Here is a 27,120-nt window from a genome sequence, read left to right on the forward strand (position 1 = left end):
ACGTATCGAATATTTCCCTTCGAATTTTAAAACGATTGATATATTTAAAATTGAACGCGATGAAGTTTTCGTTAATTACTCCAAGTTTTAATCGTAAAATAAAAGCTTGCGTTTAATAGAGCAACGTGAAATCGAATTTCTTTTGTTTATGTTGTTCATGGAATTGTTTCTGCGCAACGTGGATAAAGCGAAAGCTCGATTCTGCATATATCCAAATGTAATTGCCAAAGGCATACTAAATTGTAAGAAATTTGTTGTTATTTTTGGCTTACACCATGTCACATTCTTCGAGATATCTATAATTTGATTGACATAAACGAAAATATATCTTTTACACTTTCAAAGGCAATTTTCTCAAAATCTTAATTTCCTTAATAATATTTAAAATTTCAACTCGCGTGTAGACTCTTGTGACCGATTTTTTACACACATGAATATTCAACGACAAATTCTTAACTGCTCTAACTGCACCATCTTTAATTCTGAATTCTAAATTAAATAAAAATCGTCAAAGTGAACAGACATTAATGCTTCTCATTTTTCGAAAGGAATACTCACAATATTCTGTAGTCAAATTTAAATTAATTTCGTTGCAAATAATTACAAATGTACACTTCAAACGTCATGCTCGCAAAAGAAAAGCAATGAAATTTAATTCCTCACTAACGTTTACATTTACCAATTATCAATTGTCTACACGCAAACAAAAGAACCAACAATAATTTGTAATTGACGGGTTATGTTAATATTTCATGAAACAATTCCATATACAATTTAATCTTCTACAACACAATTCCGATATACAACACGATATACAACCCTCTTGCTTTGCTACAACCCTCTTTCAACGCGATTCTCTTAAAACCCGAATTTTCAACAACACGATTTCAATAAATCAAAGACAACCCTTATGTAGCACAAGTTTCACCGTTGTACTGCTTTAACTAAAATAGACTTCGCGGGAACTGGTATCTCGTAACACAAAACGAATTTCCCTAATTCGTATTACTTGGTCGCTTCCCTTATCGCGATCTCGATAGAGTTTCCCAGATTTCTGTCACGAAGAACGCTAGAACACGGAACGGGTTGCTCGTGTTCACAATCTTGCACATAAGCGAGCGTAGCACCAAGAGAAAGGGTTATCGAATCTCTCGGCGGAGACACGCGGTCCAGTCGAGTTGTCGGCCGGTTCGACCGGCGAAAACTGACGGCGTAGCGTACGAAAACCCCCAACAAGCTGAGAAAAGTCGAACGATACGTCCGCTTCCCGAAAACAAATACAACACACACGTACTCGAGAAATTGCTGGTAACGACGCGGCCCGGGCTTCAGGCGAGTCCAGTTCGAGGCGCGATGCTGCTCACCGTCTCACTAATGGTGATCGCACGTTGAAAAACGCCACTTTAATTGACCAGATGTCGCACAGTGGGGTGTTTGCATCGAAAATCTGGACGTTTTGCAACCGCAATCGCAATTAGATCAGATAATCTATTAATTTATGAAGCACCGACGGAATTGGGTTAATTTTGCAACGCTAACGAGCGGACGGTAAGGAAAATCTTGGAGCGTCCATGTAGGTCGTCTGGCTTTTGTCGTTCGGAGATCTAACAGCGAAGGACGATCGTGGTATTATATTGGGGCTGTCGTAAATTGTACAGACCTTGTATCGTGTACATATCGCGTGGTAGATTAAGGAGATCTAACTGTTTCACGAATGCCACGCAATGAGGAAACGTTTGGTGTGAAATTTTCGAAACGAACGAACGCCTTTGTTTATACAAAGTTAATGTAGTCTTTGATCATTCGTTCCAAGTATTCGTGATATATACGTATGCGTGGATCAGGTATGCCAATATACATGGCACGCTAGAAAATTTTGCTGGCTCCCAAAAAAGTTTGAGATATCAATAAATATAAATGAGAGATAAAGATAAATTTACTGGTGTAAAAGTCTTTTTTCTGTCTTACTAAATTATGTACTGTCAAAGGCTAGAAACAGACTGACAAAGGAAGACTCGGTAATATGTATTGCTTTTTTTCAAATATATTTTCATACAAATTAATTTTTCCTTCTAATTCACTTTACAAATACTATCTGCCATGTCTGGTGCAGATACATATCTAATTAAGAAGGAACCTTTAATGAAACTTGTCAGCCGATTCACTCATGTCCATAAAAACTGTAAATCCCAAAAGAAAGCAATATTAAAAGCCTCTTTAGAAACAATTTGTCCTCTTTTTCAGAGTTTTATCCTTTCGTGCTCGTTAACAGTAGATCTACGATAAGAAACCTATTGAAATCTATTTGCGACATTTTATTGCATGATTTTCTGGAGAACTTCCTGGCATGCTCCTGCTAATACAAACGGAAGCGCGTTTCTTGCTTCAGCCGCTTCCTCTGTCAGTTTACTAACTGACAGTATCGTCTTTTTTTTCGCTTATTACTCGGCTGTTCATTAAAACTTCATACATCGTAGGTGTACCGTGGAGTAGCATCAACATGGTTGTCCATGACATAAACATCAATGCTGTGCTAGTTTCACGTGACCTGTAAAATCGCTTCAAACTGATGCACGTGCTGTATGAAGTCGTGTTGCGCGAGAGTTTCCTTCGCATTTTCCTGTAGACACTTGCGACGTTTATGAGCTCGTAGCAAGGTTGATTAGAACTGCTGTAAATTGGATTACGGTTTTATTTACTGAACGGAATCGGCAAACGTTTGTCAAGAATCCATCAAGTCTCAATTAATAGAAGGTACTACTGTCATTGTGTTGCAACAAAGGTAATATTTGAATAACTGAATCCATGATTATGCAATTAATTCATCTGCGATTACAAATGTAAGCCTTAGTGATTAATGAAACTAAATCAAATACTAAAAAAATACATAAAATACTACATGCTTTTCCACTTCGACGATCAAATACTAACTCCAGTCCGTAAGAACTGTAACAATTTGCCAGTTTATTCGGATGTTTCGTAACCTTCTTCTCGTAATTTTCAGCAAACAAAATACTAGAAAAGAAATGCCCAAAGAGAACTGCAAAGAAATCTATCAAACAATCTGATTGTAAGGGTACAAAACCAATCGAGCATTCATAACTAAGTGAATAAAAGCACCTCCACAATCTACTCTCTTTCTTTCTTTCTCGCTCATGTTATATAAACACACCAGATCTGCTCGTATAGAAATTCTGAACTTTTATTAAGAAAAGCGAGAAGAAAGTTCGCGCGAATATTAACGATGTCGCGGTTAAGACTTAATTGCGCATCGCGAGCCGCCATTTTGGTCCCCTGGTTCAGCAGCGCGCGCTCCATATTTTATTCGTGCGTTTAAAAAGATTTTCTAGCACCGTATAAACGTACGGGTATCTCCGATCTCGCTTTCTCCGATACAAAGAACGCGAAAGAATACTAAGCATCAAATCGGCTCAGCTTCGAAATGTTTCGGCGAATTAACGCAATCGTCCGTTGCGCAATTCCCCGTTTTACAAGTTCCGTTGCAACAAGGAAAAACAGTCTGAACTCGCGCGCAATTACCCATTCGATTGCGATAAAACAGGGCGGCGTTCAAAGGATCCCACAAAATAATACATTATGTCCGAAACTTTTACTTTGAGCCTCGATTACGTAACAGCCAGTGGATCGTGTCCTCAAAACCAGTTCACCTTTCCAATTAACTAATCATCCGAATTCTATCCTGCTTTCCTTCGATTCCCTCTCGATAGCGTATCATCCACGCGGATCAACCCGTTAAAAGTGTTGTGCTGGATTTTTCTGAATTTTTTTTGTGAAAATAACGAACAGACAAGTGGCATTAAATTAACAGCAATTGTTGATCGTTACGCATGCTAAAAGAAATTTTTTATTCCGTATTACCTTCGTTTCTCCCTTTATTTGTATTTGTTGTATTGTACAATGATTTGTTTGGTTGAAAGTTTTAAAGTGTAGGAATTAGTTTTTCACGTTGGACTTTTAATGTTATTAGTAGAGGAGATTGAGACTAGTTGATTAGATAGTTTCTTCCAACTGCTATCACATTGTATATATAGAGGCTGTAGAAGAGAGAATGGATTAATTAGTTGGCCATTTAATACTGTTACGTGTTGTCAGTGAATGGAAGTGCCACCTATTCTGTAATACGACTGTTAGAAGGAACTAATTAAATAAACTTAATCTCTGCATATGTTAAATAAATATTAACATAAATTATTTTACTGGTAACAAACTTATTTAATTGCCTCGAATTATTCAAACAAGCGATTTTGCTGAAATCACTAAATATATGGTACAGAAAACTTCACACGAATCGTTAGAAACGAGTCATTTTATTATATTTTTAATTGTTTAAATTCAGAGGAGGCGGAACGCTTGTTCAACTACAATGAATATGTAAATGTTCCGCAAATTGAACTATGCAACTGTTGCATTAAATACTGTAAAATTAATAGAGCGCACAGAAGCTTATATTATGAAACATTAGAAGAAAGTTACAAGGAGGTGGTGATAAGATTATTAAATAAAATCATGCTTCAGAGAAGTTCAGGTGGCTTAAACTTTTTCTGATAATTATCTGATAAATAAAGCTTGAATTTATTAAGAAAAGATGATCAGTCACAGCAAACCAAGACAGAATGTCTATCTATTCCCCCTCAGATCTGACTTTTTCCCAAAAGCAAATGAATTTGTTAAGTTTTATCATTTTCTAGCACACAACTATTTAAAATACAATAATACTCGTACGCATAATCGCAGTGACAGTTTCGCTGTTTCAAATCATGATAACTTGCGGCACGGTCGAAGGGGGATATTCCATTAACCTGCACAGCGTTCATTTCGGAACTTCATGGCTTCGACCCGTTACCGAGACAATCCACTTGCTCCATTACATAATTAAAACACCGTTCTCCCTTTCTCCGTTCCTCCCTGTTCAGTCACGATTCCGAGCAACCCGAGACGCAGCGTATGCTAGTTTTCTCGAGGAAGTATAATATACCGTGGTTACGATTCCGATAGCTATGTAACGTAGCACTGGCGCGATGGCGCAAGAAAATTCCTGACGGCGGCTGTCTATAGCAAATTATAGCTTTTTCTCAAATTTCAGAAAATAAACTACCGCCACTATAACTGTAGTTAGTATCGCCTGAATCTTACAGTTGTTACAGTTTGTCGTGAAGTAACTGATTCATCTATGTTCGTAACGTGTACAGTGGTTACTCATTTATTTTTGGTCAAGTTCTCATTCTTGTCGACCCGTGTTGAGGGATGCTAATGTATTAGATATCGATTAGAATGATGTTTATATAGGCATTGGTTCTTGTGTTGGTTCAATGATGAAGAACTTGTATCAATTCGTTTAGTCACCAAAATTTACATAAACCTTTAAAATTTGCATTATTTTAAAAAGAATTAGGATCTTAAATTAATCGAATTATTATATGGGTTCTGAAGATATGAAACTTTCTAAATTTGCTTGTAAGAATCTATGGATAGTCCAAAAGTACGACTCTACAAATGTCTATGAAGATTTAACATAAGTACATTAAACTGTAGAAAATTAATTTTCTTAATTATATTTTATCGTTTAATCAGCGCAAATGAAATAAAAACAGCTTTCACATTTTTATGTATTCAATGTCTAATGTCTGACTTACAAAACATGTTACAAGAACTCTGCACGAATCCATATTCTTTTTTAATATTAAAAACTTACAAATTGTACGAGATTCGTGAAGGCGTTCGTTACAAAAATCTCAACTCCCGCCTGGAATTTGCATCCCCTTCGTAACGAGCGAGTAACCACTGCGTGCGTTCCGCGAAATCAATGAGGCTTCGAGCTGTTAGACCCTCCAGTCCTCCTTAATCATGTCAGCAGCCTTCTCGGCGATCATAATGGTCGGCGCGTTCGTATTCCCGGAAATGATAATCGGCATGATGGAGGCGTCTATCACTCGCAGACGGGATACGCCGTGCACCCTCAGCCGTGCGTCGACCACGGCCATTTTGTCACTGGCTGGGCCCATTTTGCATGTACCGCACGGGTGATAAATCGTCATCGTGTAGTATCGCGCGAAGCAACGCCAATAATCCACCGATGGGTATTCGAACGACGAGCACTCGGATAGTTTGTTCGGATTCGGTCGAGTCCTCAGCTGCTTCATCGTCGGTGTTTCGCTCATATCGTAGATGAACTTTGCCCCCTCTGCCTGTGTTCATTTAAAATTACCTTTTACGTTTTAGTTGTATTAGGTCGGTCTATGAATACTTAATTTTTAATCAAGTATGTAACATTTTTTTTTGTTATCCTTAACACACTATGGGCGGGTCGGGTATTAGTACCTTTTGTGTGAGACGTTCGTAAATTAATGAATAGTTTGTTTTGCATTACTCTCTGTAAATAATAAAAAGGAAAGTTTGACTGTTTGACTGTTTCCAGAAATATCATATATTAAAAAAATATTAGAGTAAACTATACAAATATTGTTACCTGCCCATGGTATGTTAATAATAAGAAAAATAATTTAGATTATCGGTTTAAAATTAACCCACTGCATATTATTGAAATTGCTCAAGAGAAGAAACATTTTATATGTTACAATTAAATAAAAAAGACCGATGCCAAATCAAAAAATTCGTTGGCGTAATCAACCCTCGAGAAAGTGTTGTTTCTTACGTGGTCTTTTAGCTGACGCAAGCGAAAATTTCATTTGCATATATTGTGATCATACAAATGAACTTTCGCTGTAAAATCGACCATTTAGGAACTTTCGATGACCCGAATTCTGAAATTTCCAAAAAACTCGTTTAACGTGAATTAATAAATAAACGATAAGCTTAGAATATACCAGAACATCGAGGTCGTACGGATCGTCGAAGTAATTAGGAACAATAAGCGGATGCTGATCAGGTTTCTTCGAGCGTAACTTGATGTATCCTCTGCTTCGAGGTCTCAACAGCAATGGGAAGATCGTATACGAATCCATGAATAGGATATTTTCGTTCATACGCGCGTAAAAATCGTCCTTAATGTTGCAGTCCCTTTTACCGAAGAGGCCACCGTCCGTATTGTCCGAAACGGAAGACAGGAAGAGCTGTATATCAGGATAATCCGCTGATTTGTTCGCGTACCTGAAAAACGGGGTTCATTCGTTCAACGTGGTTCCGTGTAAATCTTGATTAATAGGCAGTTAAGTAACAGAACGGTCCAGTATGCTATATTGTCCAGTTTGCGATATTGTCGCAAAGTATTAATATATATAGCGTTTAACTTGGAACATAAAAAAGATTTAATGATTTTAGTTTTATATGCACAATAGAAACTTAATGGTTATGCCAAATAAAATTTTCGTTTAGCATCAATTTCAAAGATTTTAGTGCTGCATGTACAGTAAAAACTTAATACTTGCGCCAAATGGAACTTAAAATGTCTAAAGTAAAATACTAATTATAACGTTTATAGAGTGTAATAAATTTTCGTTTAGGTTCCACTTGAATTTTAAGACCAAGTGGAACTAAAAATATCAATAATTTTCATTTTATGTACACACTGAAAGCTCAATAATTACGCCAAATGGAACTAAAGATATCTAAAGTAAAATACAACAAGGACAGAGTACTGAAACTTAGAAACTGAAATATCCTCAATCATTAGGGCAATATAATAGACAAGAAAACAGCTCACTTGGTATTGATAAAAGCCATGCCCTCGGCAACGGTGAGAATATGCAACGGTCCACTGTGATTCATGGCAAATTGTCTGAGCGCGGCCGCGTTTACGGACTTGACCAAGTTGAAGGTGAAGGGCTCGACGCCGGTGAAATTTTTCGGCTTGGTCACCAAATAACTCAATCCACCGACTGCCACGTGGTCCTGAAGGTTTTCGCCAACGCCGGGAGCATCGTGGATCAAAGGAATCCCGAGCTCGTCCAGATGCTCCCTCGGACCTATCCCCGACAGCATCAACACTTGAGGCGATTGCACCGCTCCGGCTGACAGAATCACTTCACGATTCGCATTCACCGTGTAACGTAAGCCACCGGATCGAAATTGCACGCCGTAAGCAGTTTTCGATTTTCCATCTGCAACTTGATGCGAATTAACTTTGCCTTTATATTATCAAGCAATTATTTTAAGATTTAAAAATAATCAAAAATGAATATTAAAAAATTAATGATTATCCACGCATTAAAAGCAGAAGAACTAAACTAAAATTGTTCAAAAAGGGGAATTGAAAATGGTACTCGCCTTCCCTCACCAATATCTTCTCCACGATCGATCTGGTGCTGATATCCAGATTTCTCCTGTTCGAAGCTGGTCGAAGAAATGCCTTCGCGGTGCTGCATCGCAGCCCGTTCTTCAGAGTTCCCTGCGAGAAGGTGAATCCGGTTTGCGTGGCTCCGTTCACGTCCACGACATCGTAACCCATATCCACGCCCGCGTTCATCAGGTAACTGGTCACAGGTGAATAATAATTGAAGTGTTCAACGCTCAGGTATCCACCGGTACCGTGGTAAGGCGAGTCCTGGAGCTCCTTGATCTTCATGTTCTCGGATTTCTTGAAATAGGGAAGCACGCTCTCGTAGCTCCACCCCGGGTTGCCCATCTCCTCCCACGCGTCGTAGTCCTTTTTATTTCCGCGGATGTAGAGCATCGCGTTCAGTACGCTACTTCCTCCTAGTACCTGAATCATAATCGAGTACTTCCGGTACGGTTCTTTTAAATATGAGATTTCTAGGGGATGTCATTCGATAGGGTTGGTTACAGTTTTAAAGATGGAATCTTGTCGTTGTTACTTGTCGTTGATCAATGGAATGCTTTTATACTTTTCTCTTTTTAAATTAGTATACGTACGAAGAAGCCTGTCACACTTATTTTTATATAGCGAAATGTTACAAAATACGTCCACGGGAAAGAATAATAATTAAACAATGATAACGCTAAGATTTGCTTTCCTGAACATAACATTGCATCATGGTATTGTCATTATTTAATTACTATTTTTTTCCGTGGACGCATTTTAGTAACATTTATTATAATTATTACAGTCTTGTTAGTCTTTGTGCTTCTGAATAATGCATTAAAAACAGCATTAAAAACAAAAATAAAGATAACCCTGGAGAACGAGAAAAAAGAATACCTTGCCACGTGGCCAGTTGCACTTATTGCCGTTCATCGCCTTGCAATAATTGTCCGACGGATGCGTTTTGAACTGCCAATCCAATGGCGTAAGCTGAAGGACCGGAAACAGCATCGGCACGTCGGACAAGTCCGGCTCGTCCGTGCCGGCTTCGAGCAACAGGACCGACCAATTTCCGTTTTCCGATAAACGATTGGCCAGCACCGAACCGGCGGAACCACCTCCGATTATAACGAAATCGTAATTATTTCGAAGACGAACCAGAGGCATTGGTTTTACTCTGTTCTCACGATCGATTATGTCTGACCTGTACATGCCGATCAGCATGCGAAGGAGGACCAAGAAGCTCAATTCCGGCCCGTACGACATTGCTATTCGCATCGCGGACATCCTTCCAATGTCCGCCATCTTCCGAGAAATCTTCTTCCGTCACTAATTCAAATTGAACGAAATATATTTATTTAGCTGTGACACTTTTCTGTTAAAATTTTAATGTCTCGATTTAGTGCTATATTGTAGAATTATCGATATTGCATAGTTGTGAAGATATTCTTGTTATAAATGTTAATTGTTTTTATAGAGATTTTTGTGTTTGCAGTTTTTTTAACTTTTAGACTGACACTTTGGACTTTGGTTAAGGTTTCGTTTAGAGCGTTTCTAAATTAAGTAATCGAAAGAGAATTATTTTCAACACAGTTAGCTGATGATTGTGTAGATTTTTTTTATATAAAGTACTCCTTGTGGAAATAAAATTTTGACACCACAATCATTTTTATGAGAGAGAGAATTTCTCCAGGAAATCTGTCGATATTTAAAACATTATTCGAAAAAATATAAAAATGGTTGTCACGTCAAAATTTTATATAACATTTTTACCAACGTTGATGTTGGACTTCCATTAAATCTATAATTAATTAGCAATTCAAATAATGCATGATAAATTATATTCTTCACTTTAAATGAAAAATTTTGCATCGTTTCGTTTAGTTAAATTACATTGCATTTTGTATAAGATTATAAAATTCTCATGATCGATTGCATAAAGAATTCAAAATATCTCGTTCATTGCGTGCGTCAATAACTTGATACCTTCGTTTTTCATTAATTATTTCACGAAATTTAATCAGAAAGTTATTGAACTTTATTTTTTTCTATTTTTTACACTTTACTGCTTTACTCTATGAAACATTTATTTTTATAGCACACGACGTAAGAACCATTGACCTATTTTTAATGTTTCTTCACACAGTATGATGTTCAAAAATTAAAACGAATCCACGACCCACTCGCTGTATTTAAATTTTTATGTAACCTTTCGTGAAAGTAGAAATTTAAATTCCTTCCACATAATTAAATACTTTGTACATAATGCTACACACAAAAGTGGCTGCTTTACCATCCAAAATTATTTCAGTAATTAATGAACTTTTGCATTTGACTTTTATATTGAAATGATCATGAAATTAATGAACAATATGGCATAATCAGTGTCGTAATCAAATATCTCATCGACAGAAATATTCAATAACAAAATCTAAAAATTTTCACGACTGACGAACAATATTTACTACTCAATGCACGCATAAAAAATTTGATACGCGTAAATGAAAATTAATGTACCTCGTTTTGTGCAGGAATAAAAAGAAATGCTAGAATGCACCCAATAAACGACACAATAACAGTCACTGAACCTAATCAGCCGGAAAATCACTTTTGCGCCAACTCGATTCACAGAGTTACGTTCGTTAACCAAGCGTCGACTGCTCTGCAGTTGTTTCATATATTTTTAACATCATACAAATCACATTTAACGACATCGATTTTTATTGTCATACGAGGATATGTAAAGAGCACGTACAATGTTAACGCACGATGTTAATTCAACATATCGCAAAATTTAAAAGCAAAGAAAACGAAACAAGAGCTACAGTTGTTACGTACTGCTGCATCAGCTGTTTTTTACACGTTCAAATGTAATTTTTTGGAACGTTCAATGAAATCGATGTAATTTATTTGTCGCTGTTATTGTGAATGTTGATATTAATGAATAATATCGATGTAATCGATTTTGATTCTTATCGAACACTTCCGGTTTATTCATTCGCTCAAGGTGTTTATTAAAAAATTGTTTCCTTTATTCGTATTATCATATTCATTATTTACATTAATGAAGTATTCCCAAAATATAATTTTATTATTTACAGACCGTGTCTATTATATCTAGAGGACTACACTCTAAATTATACATAATTAAAACTTAATAGTAATATAATTAAACTTCAATAATACTAATAGTATTTCTTTATTAATATTATAATTTTTTGGATTTAACATTTTCAATAATATTAGAAAATAAATAAGTGATTTTTAAAGGGATTATGATTATATTAATTTCGATATGAATACAAAAATATAATTTCTTCTGTAGATTTATTATCTATTTTCTTGCAAGTATGAATGAAAAGATTCTCACGATATAATTAATGTATTAAAAATAGTAACATTTTTAAAAAATACATAAGAAATGAATTCAGCTCATTTCGAACAACCCAGCAAAAAATATTCTTCTAAATAAAACATACTTAACTAAGTATTATGCTTAAAAGACTTCATGTAACTTTATACCACCGTCAATATCTATCCTAATTTTCCTATTCTTACTGCACATAATTCTGAGCACCGTAAATTAAAAATATACGTAATATTTACAAATATCACACACCCAGTCATTCAATTTACAAAACAAGTCAAGCACACGATTAACTATAGATATATACAAAGTTCAAAATTACAAATCCATTTCAGCCCTTGAACTACGGATGCTTCGTGAACATCTGAAGTAAATTAAAATGGCGCACAACATATAGTACAGCAGTCAACCCTTTTATAATATAATACAATTAGTTCCTTCCATGTTCCATGAAAACCGTATTATAAAAGAGTTGATTGTACATGTATAGCTTTCGATACATGTATGTATATAATTATTATTTTACAACATATTTTCAAATAAAATACTATGTACCAATGGAATAAGAGAAAATGTACATGTTTATAATATATACAGTAGTAATTAACGCGATAGAGCCTCCGTATATCTCTTAACTACAAATTCCTTCTTCTTTTGCAAATATATAATTTATTCAACTGTATAAATCTAATTAGAACAGTAAATTCTAACATGAAACTAATGATATACAGTGTGACTGCGGCAACTGCAAAAACGATTTAGAATGTTACTTATGTAATTTTCTTAAATGTTCAAACAAACTGACAATTATGTGTATATATTGAATTTTTAATTGATCAATTATCAGTTATTAATAATTCACTAGCGCCACAAAATTTTGTAATCGTGTTAATATTGCCATTTCCGTTCCAAGTTTGCGCGTTTATATAAACACCGTTATTTCTAGATTTTTGTTTTCCAATGCAAAAGGATGAACATTAAAGTGCATTTAAAATATAACGAGTATACTCGTGGTTGTCAGCGAACAGGTTAATAAATAATTGAAAAATTCTGTCAATTTCTATTTTAACAAACGACTCTTAAGATAGAAGAAGAACCATGTTCAATTATTCGATACAGAAGACTCTACTATACATAACACGACCCGTAATAAAATTCGCTTCGACCATCGTCAGAAGAGCACTCGCTCATCCCCTTCCTCGTCTTTTCAACCAAAGTTCCTTAATCATATCCGCCCCCTTCTCACCGATCATGATAACCGGTGCGTTGGTATTACCGCTGACTAAATTCGGCATAATGGACGCGTCGATGACTCGAAGCCCGCTAACGCCATAGACTCGAAGCTGAGGATCGACCACAGCTTCCGGGTCCCAGTACGGCCCCATCTTACACGTGCCTACGGGATGATAAATGGTCGCTGAATAGTGCCTGATCATGCATTCCCAATAAGGATCACTGTACATCGGTATGTGCTGGCAACCAGGGAACTTCTTCGAATTCAACTCGCTCCCAAACCGTCTAAACGCGGAGGTTCTGCTCAGAGCGACGCTTATCTTAACACCCTCGATCAACGTCGCGATGTCCTCCGGTTCCTTGAAGTAATTGGGATAGATCAACGGATGGTCGAAAGGGTTCTTGCTACGCAGCTTGATAACGCCTTTGCTTTTCGGCCTCAAAAGCATCGGGATCACGCTCCACACGTCCTTGTCGTTGATGGGTCCAAAGACGGCGTCGTAAAACCTCTTCGTCAGCCCGTGAACCTTCCTGATATGTCTGCCCCCGTCGGAGTTCGTCGACCCCGATATGAAATGTAGCTCTATGTCCGGAAAATCGTCAGAGGCGTTCACGTATTTCGTATTGACGAAGGCCAACCCTTCGACACCCCCTAAAACGGTCAGAGGACCATCCCCGAACACGGCGTACTGCATCACCGCTTGGACGCTGTGCAACCTCTTCTCCACCATGGAGATCTGCTGGTTCACCATGAACGTTAAACCGCCCAAACCGACGTGATCCTGAAGATTCTGACCAACTCTCAGGTCCTGGATAACTGGAATCCCATGTTGCGCCAAGTGCTCCCTGGGACCAACTCCTGATAGCATCAACAACTGAGCAGAGTTCACCGACCCGCCGGACAGGATCACCTCTCTCTTAGCGCGGATACGGAAGATCTTCTCGTCCCTGTAGAACTCCACGCCGTAAGTCCTCTTCGACTTCGGGTCTATCAACACTTTGGTGACGTGCGAGTGCATGGCGATGTGCAAGTTCTTGCGCAGCCTTGCTGGTCGCAGGAAGGCCTTCGCGGTCGAGCATCGGCTACCCCGCCTGATGGTCCCCTGGGCTATCATGAATCCTGTGTGGTGCTCGCCGTTTATGTCTCTGTTCTCGTACCCCATTTCTTGGCCAGCTTGGACGAACGCCGTTGCGAGGGGGGTGTGCCAGGGTGCTTCTTGCACGGTCAGATAACCACCCGTCGAGTGGTACGGTGTCTTCGCTAAGTAGGGGTTCTGGTTGTCCTCGGACTTTTTGAAGTAGTAGAGGACATCTCTGGCGGACCATCCTGGGTTACCTTGCTGCTCCCAGATGTCGTAGTCCTTCTTGTTGCCACGGAGGTAGAGCATGTAGTTGAGCACGCTGCTACCCCCGATCACTTTGCCACGCGGCCAGTTGCACCGACCTTTCTCCATTGCTGTTTCAAACAGTTGCGATCAGTCTTTTCGTTGAACGTCGCGATGGTATTGTGGGTGTATCGTATATGGCTTTGTTTTTAGATGCTTAAAGGTGTGTTATTGTGTGCATAGTTGCGGGTAATTGATATCATAGGATGTTTGACTCGCTTTCTTTATTTACGCAATGGGTGAGACCTCTTTGAAATGCAACAGAAACTTGTTCGGTTACTCAAGATCATGTAAATACGAAAACAGTTAGAGGTTTATTGCTATCAGTTTAGAAGATGAATTTGAATTAGAATCAACTAAATTGATAGACGATCAAATGAGAATTCACGTTCCGTTCTTCAAGAGACTCGCGTTACGTTTTCGTTAATAAATTGTTTCGACAGAGACTGCTACAGTAACCGCGTAAACGAAACTGTGACAGCTTTTCAAGGCATTAAACTCGACGAACTAATTGTTTAACGCGTGAAGGAAGATCGATACGTGATAATTATTAGAAGAAAAGTTGAGGAGCGGTATTTACCTAGGCAGGCCTCCCCGTCAGGTTCCGTTTTGTACTGCCAATCGAGTTGACTGAGCTGCAAATAGCCGGCGAGTAGAGGAACGTCCGAGATTTCCGTTTCATCGCCTCCAGCTTCCAAGAGGAGCACGTTCCAGTTTTCTATCTCGGACAGCCGGCTCGCCACCACGGCACCTGCAGCGAAAGTTCGCGAGAGCTTAAAAATTTACGAGGCTACAGCGTAACGCTTGCCAACGCGTCTTGTATCTTCGATGTACAGCGGAATGTGAAAATCGATTTAAATCGTTTGAATAAATAGCGAGGATTCATTAAATTAATCGAAATTACGCGAACGACGGAAACGGAATTGGAGGAAATTTCAAAATGGAATTGACGAGACAGTTAGAATAATTTGCAATTGAAATACTTTGATATTTATTGAAAATGATGGAGCTATACCGTGGAGATAACAAAGTTTTGAAAATTAAACTATATTTTCTAGAAGGACTTTTTTGTTCGCCTTTCTAGCATACGTCGTATACTATAAAGTGGAAAGATTTCTTCTTAATATAAAAGTATAAAGCATTGTTGAAAAATGGATAAAAGATTTGTTGTAAAGTTTAAAACGGATTTCTAAGGGAAGAGTGATAAAATTGTGGATCAAATCTGTACGGAGCAGTTTATACACAAGATTCGTCATCTGTGAAAGGCGAAATTTTACAGGAAGCGGAAGAACGTTGAAAACAGGATCTTGGATGTAGAAAAGTTCTCGTTAAAAATGCGTGAACTGGAAAGTATGGAGAAAACCAAGAAAAAGTTACACTGAACTCTGAAATTTCACACAGTGAAATATTTTTTTCATGCAATCTTCGAACGGTGCAATATAACAAGCTTGAAAATATTGAAATAAAGGATATTTATATATAACACTAAGAAGATAAAATTGTATTTTTGTTGAGAATTGTCTTCAATTAATTTAATGATTTTTGTTATTCTTTTTACATATTTACTGGATGCATACATTAAAATGAAAAAAAAGAAACAAAAAAAGAACCTTCATTTAAACACTTCTAATAATTTAACTGTACAGTTTTTTAAATTTCGTTTATACGTGAATAAAAATTAAAAATCATTAAAATCAAACTTTCCTAAAACTCGGTTAATATCACATTAATGGCGGAGCAATTGTTTTTCTGGAGAAAAATCACATTCGTTGCTAAAATAATTAATCCTCTAAAAAAAACCGACACAATTTTACACGTTATCTTTCTTGTTTACTTAAAAATACAACGTTGAATGTCGTAAAGTGAGGTACCTGCAGAGCCAGCTCCAACCACGATGAAATCGTAGGATGGAAGTAGAACTTCTGAAGGTATGTTAATGGGGGGTGCCTCGTTGTCCAAGACCTCATATTGAAAATAGACGAGAGCAGCTGCGAGTACAGGAAAGAACCACGAGAGTCCAGTCGATGCTGAGGTCAGACCACCCGCCAAAACGCTCTCGATACCCATATTGTTCTTCTGTTTCTTTGCTTTTACGTATACTCTGCGATATCAAATTTTTAAAAGTGAATTAATACTAATTTAAACTCTTTTACGTATATCCTGCGATATCAAATTTGTGAGATTGAATCAGTACTAATTTAAATTCCTTGTGCAAACTAGAAATTTATTAATATGGATTTTTTTTTTATTCTAACGATTTTATCTCTTCGTTGAGGTTATTTCAAGTTTTATTAACATTGCTGAAATTAAATTCTTAGCAAACTTGTTTGTCTAAAATAATTTGAAATTTGTCCAAAAGTGTCCTTTTATAAAACGATTTTCTTAAATTATTTTCTGTGCTAATTCCCAATAAAGATAATAAACTAAATTCCCAATGAGAAAATAAACAAAAATTTGCAATAATAGTGATCATATAATAATAATAGTTCGTTTCTTTTATCTAACGAATTATATAGTTAAATAGTTTATTGCATAACTTACTACAATTCCCAATTTTACTTCAATTTAAAATGCTAGATCAACCATATCGATAAAACTTCACTTTATCCTTCGATCAGAAATCTCCATAAAGCTACGACGAGGATGTGCACCTTTTACAGTTTATTAAACACTTAACAAATTCATATTACACTTCTGAAAATAAAACTACCACTCAATAATTTCTTAAATCGCAATAAACATTGAATTATATTTTCTTTTTTTTTATTAAAATATTAAATTAAGACTTTAATTATTATTATTATATTAAAAGTTACAAAGTGTCTTGTAATTAATGGAGTAGCCACGAACATCTTCTCTTCGTCATTTTTCAATCGTCTTCAATTCATTTTTTTCCATCACTATTATAAAAAAAAAAAAGAATCAAACCTCTTCAAGGGTGTATATCACAATTCACAACGAAACCATTCCCTACAGTATCGCTACCACGTGTTCATGGTAATTCAGGGGAGGACTTTCTTCGTCGAACTGTCTCTCGATACTGTCGAATTAAAGTCGATCCGTGACCACGTAGAAATCGGTCGAAGAAAAGCCGGAGTCGGCTTTGCGGCACACGTGGTCGCAGACGCGTACGAGAAGAATATCAATGATGCATGAAACTTTCAGCTGTTAAGTAATTCACTATTAACACGGCCAGTGAGGCCGTGGCAATCCTCACGTACCGCCCCATTGTTGAAAGTTTCCGTGAAACCGAATCGTGCGCGGAATTTCGCAGAAACGCGCGAAACGGGTGACTTCTGGGGTCGCCTCGCGAAAGATCCGCGACGAACGATACCATCTTCTGCGGTTCTCTTCACTGATTTATTGCTTCTCTCATTTCGTGCTGCGTCTGTGCCTCTTGTAATTGCACCGTTTTTTTTTTTTTTTTTTTTTTTTTTTTTAAATAATATAAGTCTACTTTTGAGAAAATAGTGAGTTAATGGTGGATTCAGTGAAATATAGATCTCCTTTTTGTATATTTATAATCACACATTGAACAGAAATTTCTTCTTGAACTGTTAAATGTTAATGCAAAAATGTTATTCTTAAAAATAAATTAAGTCTATTAGTAATACAGAACGGTCGAAAAAAACGAAAAACAATAGATTTCTTTGATATGCAATCAAACGAGGATATTATGTCTCAACCAAATCTGTAGAAAAAGCAACATCAAGTAGAGAAATAAATACGTACAGAGAAATTAACAATTGCATCAGAAAATATGTTGAATGAAGTTTAAAATCTGTTAAAAGGTTCTGAGGTTAAAATCTGTATAGAAGAAAATGCGTCATTTAAAGTTCAAAAAATTACTATGTTGCCCCTATATAAAGCTTCAAGACTTATAACAAAAAAGACATACGATGATATAATGAGTTCACTGGCTTACATACGTCCAATTTACCATGAGGTTAAATGTAAAGAAGAAATAAGTTTCAAATATAAATGGCTTCATTAGTTTAGTTATATTAACGAACATAATTTACTTTCTACACATGTTCATTTATATTTTCTTTTTTATAATATAACTGAAGTTATTTCTTAACAAACTCAATCACTCGTCTACTTACATGTCTTCATTTTAATTATTATTTTTTGCATTAACAAATCCATTTCAGTAAAGCCAATGTCTATAAAAATATGAACTTAAATTTGCTCTCGTCTTGATTGCTTATAATTTATTATTATCGAAAGTGGTACAAGTCCATTTGTATCTAAAAAGATTGTTCTCTTTTTTATACTTTTATTAATTATTATCGCATAATAAAATATAAAAAGTTTATAGCGTTAGAAACATCACCTGAATTGATGAGCGTATGTCAATGTTTCTAAATTCATTCAAACGCAAACCCTTAATTATACCACTTTCACAGATTACATGAAATTTCGAAATAGTTCACAAGTGTTACTTACATTCGTTACTTCTATTTCTAATTTAAAAATATTACAAAGCAACATTTTTATTGATATTCTTAGTCGCTTAATAAGCTTAAATATCGCGATAATTACAATTCAATGGCTTTTAGCCTATTTTAGAACAATTTATGGTAAATTGTCGTGTCTGAAATAGAAGTAGGTAGGTGTATCGAGCAACATTGGTACTAATTATCAGATCCACAACCTTATTTTACTTCCGCCAATTACGTTCGATTATAATCCACCGTCTACGTCCTAATTTTCATATCGAGCAACAGAAATTACGTGGTTGTTAACAATCTATCATTAAATTCTGAATTTTAGTCTCTCATTTGACAAGGTTAGGCTGTAAGTGGAAAACTGAACGAGGTCAGACCCACAGAACGGGCATTTATTTCCACGTTGAAGCATTTAAGTTGCACGAGCGATAACCCATTTTTCATGACTACCTTTTGCATTCTTTTGGGTCTTGTCAAGGTTCATGTCTCTAACCGCAGAGTTGAGAAACTAAAGTACGCGGAGAAACATATCTCTTGATAACAGATGCAGAGGATATCATTCCTGAATGATATTAAAGAGGTAGGTGCGTACTTTAGCACGCGTTTATTCTTTATTTCGAATTTTAATTGTCTGGTTATTCATTTCGTGGATACTCTGAAATGTACAGCAAGGAATTAGTTATAAAAAATATTCATTTTATTAAAAAGAATAGCATTTAGTATTTATATTCTAAGGATCGTTCGCACAGAATCGTTAGGGGATGATTTGGCAGTATTCGACGGTACAACGTTCACGAGGAATAAACTGACGTACAATTTTATTTTAAGCGTGTTTAGACGATCAATATGCTTTATTAATATTTCAAAATTGTAAAAATTGTTGTATGTAAAGGTATAAAGGGTAAAGAATCCTCAGACGATATTATTAATACACTATTCATCGATCACAGAAAATACGGTAGATATTGACAAAGAAAAATTCAGCACTACACGATCACTCTAAGCGACAGTTTAAGAAACGATACAACAAATCGTGAACCACAGTTTGAAGTTGCTCGTGGTCCATCCAAGGGACAATGTTAAACAACTATAAAAGGCAATTACTGTCAATAATTTTGAGAATCTTGGCGCATTGACACTACGTTAACAGATATTACAAATTTGTAAGGTTCTATAAAGGTTGTACGAAGTTTGTGTGAGGAATGACGCATAAAGACAGACAATAGAATAAGACCAAATACAGACAATTTTAATTAAACACAATGTATCAGATTCCATAGCTACAACAAAAATCTTCTAAACATGAGTTTCACTGTCACAATAATTAATTAATCGAATCCTTATTAAAACATTTCCTAACATTTAACAAGAACTTTTTAAATTCACATTTAAAAATTAAATTAAACCGTTATGTTTTCATATATTCATTCTAAATGTTTTAATTAATTCGTTTACTAAAAACTTATGAAGCAGAAAAAAAATATATGAAATGTCGCATCGTCGATGTATATGTTATTTTATATATTTTGTACAGAAATCAGAATTTTGTTTAAAAGAAATTGCACGAAGAGTATATTAGCGAGGATATTAGATTTTCTACCGCAACATTAGTAAAACAATACACTGAATATTTAAATTGTAGCAACGACCGTTTAACTTTGCACCGATGGGAGATTTAACGCGTTTGAAAAGGAAAGCAGTAGTTGCTCACCTACTTCTCAAGTGGTAGTAGCCGGTGCGCAGTCTAGAAGCTTCTCTTCTTCTAAATAATCGATGCACTCAGAATTTAAAGAGAACACGAGTTCGTGTTCTACGAGCAAGATTTTTGTCTCGACACTGCTTCCTCACGTTAATTCCGTACCCGTCTCGTTAACCGCATAATTTCGTATGACTCATTACACTGTAAAGGGAAACGTCCTTGCCATCTTCTCTGAAGCCCTCCGATTTTCTTTTTTAATTACAAGCGTCCAATTTAATTCGCGATTCAAACTAATTTCTTGGTTATTAACTCTTTTAAAGTTATAGATGCTAAATCATTCTCGAACTTTGGCTCGCGAGCCTTTCTAGACTTCGTCTCGCATCATTTAATCTGAGGTCGATAAAAAAAGTAAAGTGTCTGCAACAAATGTCACATACATTCCACGTTTTTGCATTAAATACATTAATAATCACTCCACTAGCTATTATTCATTCTTATCCTTCACTTGTCTTCTTTTATACTCACTTTTAAAACAACAATTCCACAGAATGCACAATGAATCATTTCAGTCTCGTTAATAATTCGATTAAAACCCGAGCGGTTGATATATCCTTTATTAAGATAAACGAACACTTTCGTCAGAGAAATGTACAACAAAATTTGGATACATCTCCGACGAGAAACTTGAACAACCATTGATGATGACCGCAAAGATTAAAACAGAACTACTACCACTATTTCGAAGTACGCTAGAACTGCTTGAAACAGCTTCGATCTTCCTATCCCGGATACTGAATTTCCCGACGGACTCGATCATCGATGAAAAAAAAGTAACGTCACGATGCCACGAAAGGATTAGGTTAATAAGAACTGGCCGGAAGATGGTGTAACACTGACCATGACCTTGCTCCTGCCGCGGCTGTCCTCACGCTGCATCCATCGAGAGATCGTGGTAGCCTACGAACAGGTTACGAACCTCTCGAAGCCAAGAACACACCGCATAACGGTCCTTCGTTTACCCTCTCTTCTTCGATCTCGCGCCGCGCCACGCCGTTCTCTTCCGGCTGCCCCCATAGAAATGGAACTTTACGCGCGCACCATGGAACTCGATGGACGTTGGAATCACTCTCCGTGGCGCGTTCCATTTTCCGGTCATTTAATTCACCGTTTCCCTGGTTAACCATGAAACCCACGGAATCTCTCCCTCGACACGTCGCCCTGAATTTTAAGGGAGGGACGGTTATCGAAGTCGAAGTTTTTACTTTTCGAGATATTACTTTTTAAAGAAATTTCTACGAGATTCAAATAGTTTTTAGGATATGAAGAAGTTTTTAAAGCGAATGTTTTTTCTTGGAGGTTCTGTTTGGGGGTGGATAATTGTGTATTAAAATGATGCGAATTGGGGTGTATACGTAGGGATAGTTTGCCTTAATATGTGATAGTTTAGTTTATGGATAATTTGATATTCCGTTGTGCTAGGAGCTATAATTTTTAATGTATATTCCGAATTTAACCCTTTAAAAAGTTGTACGTGGAATTGTACGAATCTAACCCTCGATTCGTTTTGTAAAATCCAGTCTTTCTCGTGGTAGAAAGAAAACTTGGCTAGAAACACTAAAGAGTACCATAAACGGGATTTCGATTACCGTAACGTACAAACGAGGATTCCGGAATATCATTATCGAACGACTCTGAAATTTGTACATACCGAACACGTATCAAGCACGCAAACAGTTCTTAGAATCTTGTGTTGCGCGTCTTACGAACATTTTTGTAAACACTTGTAAGTGATAAATTTGTTCGTTTTTGTATAATAACTGTCGCGAAATGAGATACCGTCAATTGTTTAAACGTCGAACATGATTAAATGACTTTTTCTCTGAAGTGTCATACATTTTTAGATCGAAACCAAACGGTAGCAATTAAAAAGAAAGAATTGTTATTATATTTAATTATAACTGCGTTTTCCTTTCTCTAACCATTCATCTACCAGCCTTTTTCATTGCCAGCTGTTCCATTTTTACGCCGAATATCTATGCCACCCGTTTCATTTCGCGTCTCTATCAATAAAACCGAACATTAAAGTGTCGGATATCGCAATGTCGATAACGTGGGTCGAATGCGAGCGAAAAATTTGTGCGTATACGATTTCGAAATCGTTCTGTTACGTGAGAAACGTCACGTTCACGGTGAATGCCGGTGACCGGTATTCAAGGAGTCATTTTTTGACGTCACGAAGCGAACTTACGGTAAAGAGTGGCGTTGCCGACCGCTATACGAGAATCGACCTACTTACTTACCGTTTCAACCCAGCGATGGTCGTGGTGACGTCACAAACCAGGCGTAGGATAAAGATACCACTTTATGGGATTTCGCGACCTGTCTCGCCACCTACACTACCGATCATGCAGAAAAAACAACAACAACGAAGGTTACGTTACATGCTTGGGTTTACTATTTAAAGGGATAATTTAATTAGTAAAATTGGTACAACTAAGAGGAGAATTCTTTTTGTACTATGATCATGTGCAGCTAATTGTAATGTGAAATTTTATAAATTATACAGGTTCATACATTAGAAAATGGCAATGTTTTATCAAATTATGCTTGAAACAAGAATTTGGTGAATATCCCTATTTACTTCAAAATTCAATTGGATTTTAGAACACTATTTTATTAGTTTTTATCATAGAGTTGGAGATGGAATAAGATAAACATCATTCTTCTTTTAACGAAGAAATGAATACGCATATTCGTGCTTTTGACATAAAGTGTTCTATTTATGAAACAGTTAATGCGCATATGTGGGTCATGTAATTTAATTAATAAATTAGACACGAGCGAACTTATCACAAGTACTACACTAACTGTACTGCAGTACTAAACCGTACTACAAAAACCACTTTTGCAACAACTACGTTATTGAATTTAAAAAGATTAACACATCAATTACAATATAACTTTCTCTTCTCCGTACTCTTCAAGTAACACTTTGATACCACCCAATCGTCACTTCGTATATTACAATGTCATTTAAATGAAAAAGGTACCAAACATATTTGTATGTAGTAGACTTTTCCTACGAAACGGTAGACATCGTACAATTAATTGACGAAATATTAAATAATACAATTAACTGACAGAAATACAAACGCCGTAGCGAATTAATTTCTTTTTATACATGCACGATACCGGTTTGCACTTATCGAAACAAAAGTTAACCAATTTATCTTGCATTTGTGTTTCCAGGAGGATGTTGCGGGTCCACGAAGAAGAGAACCATCGTCGGAGGCTACGCCTTCACGTGGTGGTTCGTTACGGACGTTCAACGACTTTCCCTGGAGGTGATGACTTTGAACCCCGTCTGCGAGAACGTGGAGACCGCGCAGGGGGTGCCGCTAACTGTCACAGGTGTGGCACAATGCAAGATCATGAAGGCTGACGAGCTATTACATACTGCCAGCGAACAATTTCTGGGAAAAACCGTTTACGAAATCAAATCGACAATCCTCTCCACCCTGGAGGGCCATCTTCGTGCGATACTAGGTAAATCTCGAGCAAAAGAAGTTAAAGACTGACGAACATGTTTCAATGAAATTTTAAGTGCATGTTTACGAAAATTTTTGAAAAAATTATAATATATAAAATTTTTGAAAAGTGGAAAACGTAGCATTATTGTATAAAAATTTTAGGAAGAAAGTAGAGAAGCACGGAAATAAAATTAATCAAATTTATGTGAGATTGAAGTCACCTATAATTAACTAAATACACGAATATTTCATTATTGATTTTCACTCTTTCATTTCTTCAATTTCCTCGACATTTCACCCCTTATATGGCAACGTCATATTCGCTGTCACGTGTGCAAAAAGTAGGTCATATTTACCCTCCAAGAAACTACGAATCAACTGAAATCATTCGAATACATATGATAATAACGTATATTTACGTTATAATAATTTCATGAGATATGCCCACTACTTTTATCGAAATATAACGTTGTCTTAACTAAACAAAATGAACTTGTTTACAAATATCTACGTAACTTTCTACATAATCTATAGAAAATAAACAAAATTCGTATATTACATTACGTGTAGCCACAACTTGGTGCGTTGCATAAACTATTACATAAACTACTTAACCAGTTAACTGTATTATATTAACTTTTTATCGAACAAAAATGTAATCCTTCCTCGTTTACTTTTAAAATTTATAATAAGAGTATTGGGCCTGTGTTCGACGCGTACACTCGCCTTTGCCTTTTTTTAACCCTTTTTTACACGCCCCGTAAGGGATTTTTGAAACTAAACACCGTTCTTAACTGATTAATATATATGTATACTACTTTCTTTACGACGCGACTATAAATAGTAATTGCCAGTTAACTGGCAGTGAAAGTTAACGAGGCTGAAAATGCAAACTTCTACCAACTTCCAGGCACATTATCGGTGGAGGAAGTGTACAAAGATCGAGATCAGTTCGCGACGCTAGTGAGGGAGGTAGCGGCGCCAGACGTCGGTCGTATGGGCATCGAGATTCTGTCTTTCACGATAAAAGACGTCTACGACGACGTTCAATACTTGGCGTCCCTTGGCAAGTCACAAACTGCAGCGGTTAAACGAGACGCCGACGTCGGCGTCGCCGAGGCGAACCGCGACGCTGGAATCCGGGTATGTTTAATATGGGATAAGCCGGGAGTCCCATAAAACCGCGATACAAAAAGAGATTTTCTAAAAAAAAATTTCACAGCACGGTTATCCTCTAAAGAGGTTTGAATACTTGAGAAAGGAAACAAAAACAATGGAAATTTAATGCTCAGTTGTCTTTAATGCGATGAATGAACTTGTTTGGATGAATTTTTGAATATTATTGCCGCAGCAAGTTCCAGTTTGAAAATCCTATAATTCATTTACTATAATTAATTTACGTGATATAGAAAAATGATTGAAATTCAATTTAAGAAGACTACGTAATAAGTGACTTGATTTAGTAGGGGAATTCTTCATTGAACAGAAAGAGAATTTCTTGTAACAAAGCGAGCCTGTAAGAGCGACGTTATAAAGGGTGTTTGTGGGGTCACCTTTATTAAATGGCACCGTGGACGCTTAAAAGTCTTTTACACTTTTTATAAAACCTTATTTTATAATATCTATATTGAAAGAAGAGGACAGCTTAATGAAATACAATAAAATTTTTAGTTCGCCCCCGCTACTATCCCTAGCAACTCACATGTATGTGTAATTAATAGGAGGCAGAATGCGAGAAAGCAGCGATGGATATAAAGTACAACACCGATACAAAGATCGAAGACAACGCTAGATTATATCAGCTGCAGAAGGCAAATTTCGACCAAGAAGTGAACACAGCGGTAAGTTTTAGTTACTACAGCTTGTCGCGTGTGGAAATCTCTTCATTTCCTACCGAGCTGGTAAATCTGGGTGCCGTTTACGATACAAATACTATATTATTTGTAATACTATATTAGTAAAGCTACACTTTTGCAATCAGCAATAGTCAATTTTTAATATCACCTCTGACTTTCATTATGATCACACTCTTATTAGACGAATCATTTTAACTATTCCTTTTATTAGCAGACATAGATGCATGAAGCTGCACAAATTTGTGATTGCCCATTTCTTTTTACAATATTCATTCGGATAAGGTTGATAGATGATTCTTTTCTTTTAAGAGAGAGCAGTAAATCTACCGTTTGAAAATGTAACCTCGCAGTTTCCCGTGGGATTAAACCCGTATAGAATCAAAACTGCGCGCATCATTTTATCATAAGATAAAGCACAGCTATATAATTCTGACCTATTGCCACTAAAACGAGAATATTCAAACAGAATATCGTTATTTATCTAAAAAAAAAACTTTTAAATACGTATTCGTAAATTCTTGTTTAGTTTTTAAATAAAATTGAAACGGCGCGAAAAAGTATCAGTAAATATGCAGTCGCGTTGAACACGTGTTTCGGTTCTACATGATGGAACATAGTGAAAGATGTACTTTAAATGGAATTGAATTGATCGATGGCATAGAAAGCAGAGGCTCAGTTGGCGTACGAACTGCAAGCGGCGAAGATAAAGCAACGGATACGAAACGAAGAGATACAGATAAAGGTCGTGGAGAGGCGTAAACAGATCGAAGTGGAGGAACAGGAAGTTCGTCGAAAGGAGCACGAGCTACAAAGCACCGTCCGATTACCAGCGGAAGCTGAGCATTACAAAATGGGCAAAGTGGCCGAAGGAAAAAGGTAATTCGACTCATAAACTAATCGATTAATGTAATTGAACAAATTTCTATATTTGAGTTTTTCATTTCTCCACAATCAATGGTTGCAATCAAATTATTAATGACTTTGATGAACCATTCACGCATCAATTATCTATTGCACGCGCCCCACATTGTTCATTTTAAATCATACAATTATTTTCATAACTATTAAAAATTCAGGGTTCCCTGTACAGAGTTACAAATCCGTATAGAACTAGGACAAATTATTTTATACTTTTTAGTCCGCCTTAAAAAAATTTTTTTATTCAAATAATTATCTTTCGCTTTCTAGTCTTGTGTGTGTAAAATTTGTTCATTTTCTGTCTTCCTCCTTCACTTCTTCCTCTTTTTGTGTCTGTCCGTCTTTATCTCTAATTCGTATGTCTGCGAATGCGATACTTCGAGAACCGCTTTATCATTTTCTCCACGCATTAGCAAATATTTTATTATTATTTCTTTACTAT

General features: G+C 36.4%; 3 protein-coding genes across 4 annotated transcripts in view; 1 reads left to right on the top strand and 2 right to left on the bottom strand.

Annotated features, from left to right (window-relative positions):
• Positions 1-27,120, top strand: part of Flo2 (flotillin-2) — a 177,447-nt gene that overhangs the window by 149,010 nt on the left and 1,317 nt on the right. For both annotated transcript variants that reach the window (XM_076893166.1, XM_076893165.1), the window contains exons 2-5: positions 23,624-23,920; positions 24,815-25,047; positions 25,626-25,745; positions 26,422-26,636. In XM_076893166.1, coding sequence (XP_076749281.1) covers positions 23,624-23,920; positions 24,815-25,047; positions 25,626-25,745; positions 26,422-26,636 — 865 coding nt within the window. The remainder of the gene's footprint in view (positions 1-23,623; positions 23,921-24,814; positions 25,048-25,625; positions 25,746-26,421; positions 26,637-27,120) is intronic.
• Positions 5,821-9,544, bottom strand: LOC143433673 (glucose dehydrogenase [FAD, quinone]). Its single transcript, XM_076911131.1, has 5 exons — positions 9,137-9,544; positions 8,245-8,680; positions 7,682-8,078; positions 6,846-7,128; positions 5,821-6,206 (listed from the first exon to the last, which is right to left on the bottom strand). Exons 1-5 carry the CDS (start codon positions 9,542-9,544, stop codon positions 5,841-5,843), a joined length of 1,890 nt encoding a protein of 629 aa, XP_076767246.1. The 3' UTR covers positions 5,821-5,840.
• On the bottom strand, positions 12,794-16,810 carry LOC143422352 (glucose dehydrogenase [FAD, quinone]). The gene is made up of 12 exons (XM_076892927.1): positions 16,799-16,810; positions 16,548-16,724; positions 16,480-16,487; positions 16,378-16,440; positions 16,059-16,325; positions 15,936-16,013; positions 15,656-15,834; positions 15,467-15,609; positions 15,129-15,304; positions 15,019-15,047; positions 14,805-14,975; positions 12,794-14,295 (listed from the first exon to the last, which is right to left on the bottom strand). The coding sequence occupies exons 1-12, from the start codon at positions 16,808-16,810 to the stop codon at positions 12,794-12,796; spliced, it is 2,805 nt and encodes a 934-aa protein (XP_076749042.1).

This window comes from Xylocopa sonorina, chromosome 3, assembly GCF_050948175.1.
Source record: "Xylocopa sonorina isolate GNS202 chromosome 3, iyXylSono1_principal, whole genome shotgun sequence".
In the NCBI taxonomy this organism is placed as follows: domain Eukaryota; kingdom Metazoa; phylum Arthropoda; class Insecta; order Hymenoptera; family Apidae; genus Xylocopa; species Xylocopa sonorina.

Excerpts from the sequence above, each read along its gene's own strand:
- LOC143433673 (XM_076911131.1), bottom strand. The coding sequence starts at position 9,544 with ATGGCGGACATTGGAAGGATGTCCGCGATGCGAATAGCAATGTCGTAC. Across the intron at positions 8,681-9,136 it reads GCAACTGGCCACGTGGCAAG|GTACTAGGAGGAAGTAGCGT; the intron begins GTATTCTTTTTT and ends ATTATGATTCAG. Across the intron at positions 8,079-8,244 it reads GAAGATATTGGTGAGGGAAG|ATGGAAAATCGAAAACTGCT; the intron begins GCGAGTACCATT and ends ATCAAGTTGCAG.
- LOC143422352 (XM_076892927.1), bottom strand. Across the intron at positions 16,014-16,058 it reads ATTCAACGTTGTATTTTTAA|AGGATTAATTATTTTAGCAA; the intron begins GTAAACAAGAAA and ends GGTTTTTTTTAG. Across the intron at positions 15,835-15,935 it reads ATTAATGTGATATTAACCGA|GTTCTTTTTTTGTTTCTTTT; the intron begins GTTTTAGGAAAG and ends GTTTAAATGAAG.